The sequence below is a fragment of the Platalea leucorodia genome, assembly GCF_965183815.1.
Source record: "Platalea leucorodia genome assembly, chromosome: 16".
Classification (NCBI taxonomy): Eukaryota; Metazoa; Chordata; class Aves; order Pelecaniformes; family Threskiornithidae; genus Platalea; species Platalea leucorodia.
In genome coordinates this window covers 6096895-6104882 of record NC_138838.1, presented here as the reverse complement: position 1 = coordinate 6104882, position 7988 = coordinate 6096895, and the positions used below count along the sequence as shown (strand labels likewise).

The 7988-nt window shown below is 59.3% G+C and overlaps 1 protein-coding gene across 1 annotated transcript; it reads left to right on the top strand.

The window, feature by feature from the left end:
• The first annotated feature begins 4826 nt into the window (after positions 1 to 4826).
• Positions 4827 to 5933, top strand: LOC309598054 (C-C motif chemokine 4-like). The gene is made up of 3 exons (XM_082328143.1): positions 4827 to 4941; positions 5130 to 5244; positions 5417 to 5933. Exons 1-3 carry the CDS (start codon positions 4869 to 4871, stop codon positions 5520 to 5522), a joined length of 294 nt encoding a protein of 97 aa, XP_082184269.1. The 5' UTR covers positions 4827 to 4868; the 3' UTR covers positions 5523 to 5933.
• The last annotated feature ends 2055 nt before the right edge of the window (positions 5934 to 7988 follow it).

Genomic DNA, 7988 nt, shown 5'->3' with positions numbered 1-7988 from the left:
AGGATTTTATGAGTATCTTACATGCTCTTTTGGGGTTTCTTCTTTTTTTTCCACCATTAAATGCTGCTTCTTGCCTTTCGGGTTGCTGGGAAATAGTGAGGCATGTGCAACCTGCAGAAATCAGGGTGCAGATAAGGAGGCAGATAGTGCTTTGGGTTTATTTTAGTTTTAAACTCTGGGTTTTCAAAGGCCAAGGTTGGGGAGTGGGGGGAAGAGATCACTCAACTCGAGCAGCCCAGCTCTGATGGTAATCTCAAGCAGAGGAGTTTTGTGTGAAATCAGCTTTTCAGCCAGGTTCGGTCCCTGTGCGGAGGCAGCCAGGATGCCGGGGGCCAAAGGACACGGGAAATGAGTCAGGCAGCACATGGCGGGGGACGGCGGGGAAGGAGAAGAGCTCAGCCCGGGACGGCTGAGAGAGGATGAATCGCCAGGGGACGAGCTGCCTGAACGGCACAACACAGGTACCGCAAAGGCCCTTTCCCTGGGAGAGGGAAAATCATCCCGCAGGAAAGATTTTCGCCTTTGGGATCAGCTCTGCCACTGGTGCCCTGAGCCCGCCACCCACCACTTTGGGTTGGAAACCTTTCCCTTTGGGGCTGCTTTCCCCATTATGGGGCCAGTGGGACGTAGGGTGACCTGCATCCCACTGCCTGGCACCGGCAGCAGGGAAAGAGAGGGCTGCCCCAGCACAGCCACCAGCCAGGAGCAGGGCATGGACTCCAAAATCAAGAGAGGGCTCCAAAACCCCAGAGATCTACATCAAAGCCACACGATGCCATTCATTTTGCTGGGTTCCCGGTTCCCACAGCCGGGGAGCATCGCTGCTGGCCTTTTCCCGTGCCCAAGTTAGGTGGGCGAGGGCAAGACGGGCTGGTCTGAGCCTGGTGACGCGGCTGCAGCTTCTTCCAGCAACACCTGTGACGTGTTCACCATTGCTCCTGCGTGATTCACGCGTCTGAAATCAGGGCTTGGCTGTGACTTTCCTGGTGAAATCTCCCCCGGACAAGGATGGCGGCATCTGTTCCATTTCTATATGTTTGCATCTTCCGACAGCAGGAGATGGGCCCATCCCTGCAGCCTCAGGGCAGCCGGGTATGGGGTGACGCCTCAGAGGCTGCACAACCCTCTCCCACCCTGGTGAGCAGCTTTGGGGGTGAGATGCAGATCCCCACCGGGTTTTCCAGCCTTGGACAAAAAAAAAAAAAAACAAACTTCCACTGCTTTTTGGGGAAGGATGGCATCTGGGCAAGAACCAGCCGGGCTCCGCAGGGGTGTGGGTGGTGGAGGAGGCAGACTATGAGCCACCTTTTCCTGCGGCCAGGCGAAGGTGGACCCATCTCAATATAAACCATCTCTGCAAGAAGCTGGGGAAGTCCCGAGTGGCCGGGGCCGGGCAAGGACCTTAAAAAAGGAAACAGCACACGCAGGGTGTGCATTTAGTGGTTATCTCACAATCAGCCCCGGCAACGTAATGGAAAAACTGATCCCACCGAGACAGAGATTTAAACGGGAGAACAAATCCTTTACAGAAAACAGACCTGACCTGGCAAAGCTGCTTTGATCACGTTCATGACTTTGGCTGCCCCAGCTGCAGCAGCTGCCCCGTCCCGCGGGCGCTGCACTTAGGTCTTCCTCCCCCGGGGTTATCGATCAGCTGAAATGAGGAGAAGCGCCGCAGTGTCAATAAAGCATCTGCAAACACGGCTGGAAAAGCAACTCTCACCCAGGGGTGAGCAGCATTTCCAGGGGGGCTGTGCTGCCGAGCGGGTGTCCCAGCATGCCGGTCCTGTCCCAGTAGCTCTCTCCGGCAGCCCCAGCAATGCAGCGCTCTGTGAGACGAGGCTGGGGCTGGTTCTGAGCACGGAGAGTGACTAAGCACCGACACGCTCCTGGCAGAGGCGGTGGTTTCCCCAGGAGCTGCTTTGCTTTCTGAACAGAAAGCATGACACGGAGAAACCGTAGGGAGCAATGCCTGCTTGGGGCAGCCATGGGGTGGCCATGGGGTGGCTGGGGCTGCAGCATCCGCCGCTGCCCCCCGGGGCCAGTGGCATTGGGACATCGTCATCCCCCCCAGCAGTGAGAGATTTGGAGCCCCTGCAAATTTTTTGGAGGAGGCAATGAGAGCTCAGCCCCCAGCAGGGTCCCAAATGCCTCTGCCAGCCCCCCGGATTTGCCACCTTCCCCTGCGCTTCTTGGCAGCAGGAGCAGGATCTGTCCCATATGTTTTGCAGGCACCAACACCTCTCACCCCCACCGCGGGGCTCAGCCCTTCACCAATGCTCCCACCACACCAGGGGTGGGCGGGATGTAAGGATGAGGCAGCAGTTCCTGGGGTCCTTCACCTGAATCCCCTGCATTTCCTGGAGGGATTTCCCCAGCCATGGGATTTCTCAGCAAGCAAGGGTGATAAAAGCCTTTTTTTTTTTGCAGAGCCCCAGGATGCCATGCCGCGGCCCTCGGAGAGGGGGCAGGTGGAGATGGAGGCTGGTGGTCTGTCCCCAGTGGCTCTGCTCCTTGCCACGCTCTGCAGCCAAGCCTGGAGCCAGAGCTGTGAGTGCTGGCAAGGAGCCCACTGTGAAACGGGGGAAGAAAGGAAGGAAAAGGCTGTTTTTCAGCCCAGACCACATGCAGGACCAGGGGACCTGAGGGGCCACCCCAGAGCAGAGACTGGATCCACTCATCACAGCAGTGGGTCTGCCCATGTCCTGTGCCCTTCTTTGCATCGAACATGGGAGAGCTGGTGAGGTGGAGGGGGGCGAAGATCAGTTTCTCCTAAATTCATCAAGAGCCACAGGAGCGCCTGGTTTTGCCTCTGGCCCCTTTAATCCCCCATGGACATCCCTGGCTCCGGTGCCAGGTCTGTGCACACCCAGTAAAGCCCCATCCTGGCCCATGTGGGGAGGGGAAAGGAGGATATTCTTCCTGGAACAGAGGCGAGCCCTGGGGACCCAGCGGTGCTCAGGGGCTGCCTGCTCCAGGGGCCCAACCAGGGCTGAAAAGCCCCTGTGCTCTAAAATCCCCCATCCACAGGACACGCTTGCTCCATGGGGCAGGCACCAGCACTGGGGCTCGGGATGGAGGGATGCTGCAGGTGCTGGGAACATCATCCCCGGAATTCCCCGGCCCGACATATCCCAGTGTTTTTATTGGGAGTCTTTAAAAGGGGTCTTTCTCAGTCCAATAAACCCTCTTTCGTTTTCCTTGTGTTTCTGTTTCATTTTCTTATTGCAGGGAATATTTTCTACCCTTAGGAGGCCACATTTATCACAACTGGGCCAGGACATCCTTGATGCGTGGGGGTAAGACGAGGGATAAGAGGGAAAAGCTGGATCCAGGAAAGCAAAGGCAAGCCAGGCAGCTGCACCGGGCCAGGACCAGAGGCTTCCGCTTGCCTCCGCTCCCCAGGGTCTCCCCAAGGAGAGATTAAATGGGAGTTGGGGTGATGACAAGAGGGTGCTCTGCTCTGCCAGCCAAGCATGGAAACATGAAACCTACCTTGTCCACACCTGCCAGCCCCGGGGCATCACCCAGCCCTGCTTGCTGCACCCTGCTGTTACCCAGCACGTGCACACCAAAAAATGGAGGCTGATTTCTGGGAAATGGCTTTGGAGAAGAGAAAAGGAGGGACACGTGCAGACCAAATAATTGAGGCTGATTTCTGGGAAATGGCTTTGGAGAAGGGAAATGGCTTTGGAGAAGAGAAATGGAGGGACATGTGCAGACAAAAAATTGAGGCTGATTTCTGGGAAATGGCTTTGGAGAAGAGAAATGGAGGGACATGTATGGTCCCACCGTGGAGGTGGCCCCTCTTCCCATTGGGGCAGGTCTCCCTGCCTGGACCAGCACCCCATGCCCTCCCCTGCCAGGTCTCCATAGCAGGGCTGCACTGCAGCCCAGAGTGGCCAAAACACCGTCAGGGTGCCATCAGCGTCCCCAGCCCCGCGCGGTGGGACGTGGCTGCCCACACAGCTGGGCTGGCGGGGATGCGCGTCTGCATCTCCCCTCTGCTTCCCACCATCCGCCAGCTGCCGGCAGCTGGGATGTGCCCCAGGATTTGTCAGGGCTGGGGGGAGAGGGGGCTTTTTGGACAGCTGCAGCCAGGCAAAATACACTGGGGAAGCCCGAAACTGGCCTCTGCCTTTCTCAGCTCAGCATGGCCAAGAACATGAGCTGCTGCTTTGGCGCCGGGTGGAAGGAAGCGGAGCCACCTGCCTGGCCTCTCCCAGCCCTGACAGGCCCCAAACACCCCCAAAACCAGCACAGAGCCGTGTACACGCCTGGTGCAACCGAAGAGAAGCTGTTTCTCTATGGCTTTTTTTAGGGGGGATATTTGGCCATTTGTCCCCTGGGCCGGGATGCAAAGCAATAGGAGGCAAAACTTTGCAGTGCAGGGGGAGGGCATGGACCGTCGGGAGCGTGTGTGGCTGCTGGGGACCCTGCAGGGTGCTGAGCCCAGCCCTGGTCCCATCCAAGGGAGATCCGCAGACCCTCTTGCACACCCTGGGGCTCCTGCCACGGGACACAAAGCCTGCCCAGGGGACGGGGGTGCGGAGGCAAACTTTGGGAGCAACCCTGCCACCAGCCCTAATGCTGGAGGCAGGAGCTCAGGAAAAATCCCAAGCCCATTCAAAAGCACAGCCTGGAAGTAGGATTTTCCCTTCCCGGGGCTGTGCTGGGAGGGGATGAGTATTTCTCACCCTCTGTGCTTTGGGACTTGGCAGTGGGCCAGGTCCTTCCCCTGCCCACGCAACACTGGCCCTGGGGGAAGCCAGCCCTGCTGCTTCCCCATAAAAGCAGCCCGGTGGCCCTGACCCCGGCAGACGGCAGCTCTGCCCCGGCACCACTGAGCAGCCCTCCCGCAGTCCGGCATGGCGAAGCTGGCCGGGGTGGTCTGCGCCCTCCTCCTCCTCGCTGCGCTGTGCTGCCAGAGCCTGGCTCAGAGTAAGCACTGCCACCTGCTCCGTCCCTGCAGGCTGCGGGATGGGGACAGCCGCCAGGGCCGTGGGGATGGGTTTGCTTTGTGCATGGGGTGCAGGGGGGCTGCCAAAGAGCTGCCATGCCCACGGTGGGAGGGCTGAGATGGGAGGTGGGGGTCTCCAAGCTAAGCCGAGCTTGCGCTGTCCCCGCAGGAGCCCCGGCTGTGCCAGACAAGTGCTGCTTCAACTTCCAGACAAGAAGGATCAAGAGAGACAATGTCGTCGCCTGCTACTCCACCAGCCCTGAGTGCCCTCACCAGGCTGTGATGTGAGTACCCTAAACCCAGCCCTGGGGGTAAAGCCCCTCTAGAACCTGCCAGACCCCGTGCCTTGCTTTGGTGGGTCCAGTCCTCGTGCTCTGTGCCTCCGAGCCCCTCGGAAACTCATCGCTGGGGTCCCCATAGCACCATCCCACTAACCTCATCTTCTCTCTGCCCCAGCTTCAGGGTGAGAGGCGGGAAGGAGATCTGCACCCAGGCGAGCAGGCCCTGGGTGAAGAGGTACCAGCAGAGCTTCCAAGTCAGCTCCCTCTCCATCCCCAGCTAGGGGGGCGGCCGGAGGCAGCGCAGGGACTCCCCTCCATGGGGGACGGGACACCGTGAAAGCAACGCCTCTGCAGAGGTGGCTGTGGGGACACCACATTTGGACATAGCAGATCGTCGGGTACATCCTCCGCATCATGCTTGTGACCACCCTCACCGCCTCCCCAAAGAAAAAGAGCCTTTGCCATCCTCGTCATCGCACCGGGATGGGGTGTGCTGACCCCATGGGGCGCCGGGGTCCAGACCTGCTGCCAGCCCCCATGCTCTCAGCCCAGCTTTGCCCACAGGCAGCTGCCTGTACCCCTCGCAGGCAGCAGCAGCGTGTCAGTGAGGCTGCGCTCACCGACCTGGCAGCAGCAGAGGGGTTAATGGGGAGCAGCTCCACAGTTATTTTTTGTACAACACACTGAATAGAATTAAACGTGATCTCATTCATGCAAACGTCTGGCTGTGCAAGTGTCTTGGGAATGGGCAGATCCTGCTGCCAGCTTTCCTATCCGGGTGTTAAATCACATCTGTAAGTGCCGGGGTCAGTAAAGAGCTGGGAAGTGCCAAAGCCCCAACCATGTCCCTGCAAGGGGGGGGAGGGGGGTGCATGGGGCCAAACCATGTCCATGCAGGCTTTGTGGAAGCCACCAGTGAGAGGGGCAAGAGGCAGGCACAGCCGATGAGGATGGGGCTTCCCATGCTCCTCATCAGCCATCCTAACGAGCGGAGACCCCTGGCCCAAATTCCATCAGAGGTGCCCCTCGGAGATGCCTGGTTGGGTCCCACTGACAGCCCACACCCCTGGGATGCCACAAGATGTGATGGGCACTGCCAATGTGACAGGCACTGTGATGGGCACAGCCGCCACGATGGGCACAGCCACCACGATGGGCAGCCAGTGATGGGTCTCAGGGTGGGCTGGGGCGAGCCCAGGCACTGCTGAGCCACTCACCCTGGTGCAAAATTGCAAGAGAGGCATCACAGCTGAGCTGACAATAAGTGGTTTTTGAAAATAAACTCACCCGGGGCTTTGGCAAGTGCGAGCATCATCCTGTGTGGTTTGCTGGGAGCAAAAACCAAGCCCAAAATAGACTGCTGGCCCCGGCGCATCACCAGTGGCTCAGAGCTGCCGGCTGCTCGCCACAATTTCCAGCAGCCCTCGGGTACTGCAGGGGCCATAGGGGCCAGGAGAAGAAATTTCCGTTTACCGGTTGCCCTTTATCAATATCTCTGGGCGGTTCTTTCCCCGGGGAGAGTCCAAAGCTGTCATGGAAAGCCTGGCCAGGGGGTATATCATGCTGAGGTGCAGGCAGGAGAGGCAGGTGGCTCTCAGTGGCCCCAAGTCAGCAAGGGCTGCTGGCTGCTCGCTGCTGGCACTGACCAAGCTACGGGTTGGACATGAAGGTCTTCTACTTGGCCCTGCTCACCCTACTGCTGGCGGCTCTCTGGACTGGAAGCCAGGGCGTCTCCTGTGAGTATCGACACAGAGGCTTTCCCTATGGCTGCCCCGGCACCATCCCCAGCTCCTCCACTGAAGGGGTTTTGGGGGGACAGGGAGGGGGACAGGATCTTCAACTCCTGTTTCTGCCATGGGTTTGGGGGGCTGAGGGGCATCTCCAGCTGCCTGAGCACAGGGCTGTCCTGGTCTTATTCAAAATGAGCAAATAGACTTGGGGGTGGCTTCAGCCCCGGCACTCTGGCTGGGGAGCTCAGTAATAACCCCCTGCAGGCAGGGAAATGGGGGGCTCCTACCCTGGGGCAAAGCAGCGCTGCCAGGGATGTGCGAGGGGACCCCTTGTAGTGGGGGGGGAGCAGGAGAGTCCCCGGGGAGCACCCACACCCCTCAGGGCAGGCATGGGAGAGCACCAACCCCTCTTGCTTCCTCTCAGTCCGCAGCCCCTACGGTGCATGCTGCTACAAGAAGATGTTCATCCAGCAGACAATTCCTGTCTCCCTCATCAGGAGCTACCAGGAGACGCCTTCTCACTGCTCCCACAAGGCCGTGCGGTGAGTACCCCCAGCCCTCACCAAGCCTTCCTCCCTGGCACCCCGCTCCTCAGCCTCGCTCATCCACCTCCTCTACCTGCCTTCAGGGATCCCCCAAAACAAGCCACCCCCAAAGGGTGCCGTGGGTGGAGGTGCCCTACCCTGGCTCTTCACATGCACCTCCCTCCTCACTGTTTTATCCCAAATAGCCCCAGAATCCCCCGTTTCAGCTACCAGCCAGAAAAACGGGAAGGAAACCAAAGTTTCAGAGACTTCTCTGAAAGTCAGCACTTTCCGGAGATGTGGGGGGTGGGATGCTGCAGGCATCCCCAGGCTGGCAGGGGAGCAGCAGGGCACAGCCGGATCCTGCACCTCCTCAAGCTAACACAGCCCCTCTCTCCCCCGCAGTGTTGAGATGCTGAAGGGGAGGAAGTTCTGCGTGGACCCAAAGGAGCAGTGGTTCCAGCAGTACCGGTTGCAGAAGGAGTCAGCCAGC

Excerpts from the sequence above, each read along its gene's own strand:
- LOC309598054 (XM_082328143.1), top strand. The coding sequence starts at position 4,869 with ATGGCGAAGCTGGCCGGGGTGGTCTGCGCCCTCCTCCTCCTCGCTGCG. Across the intron at positions 4,942-5,129 it reads CTGCCAGAGCCTGGCTCAGA|GAGCCCCGGCTGTGCCAGAC; the intron begins GTAAGCACTGCC and ends CTGTCCCCGCAG. Across the intron at positions 5,245-5,416 it reads TGCCCTCACCAGGCTGTGAT|CTTCAGGGTGAGAGGCGGGA; the intron begins GTGAGTACCCTA and ends TCTCTGCCCCAG.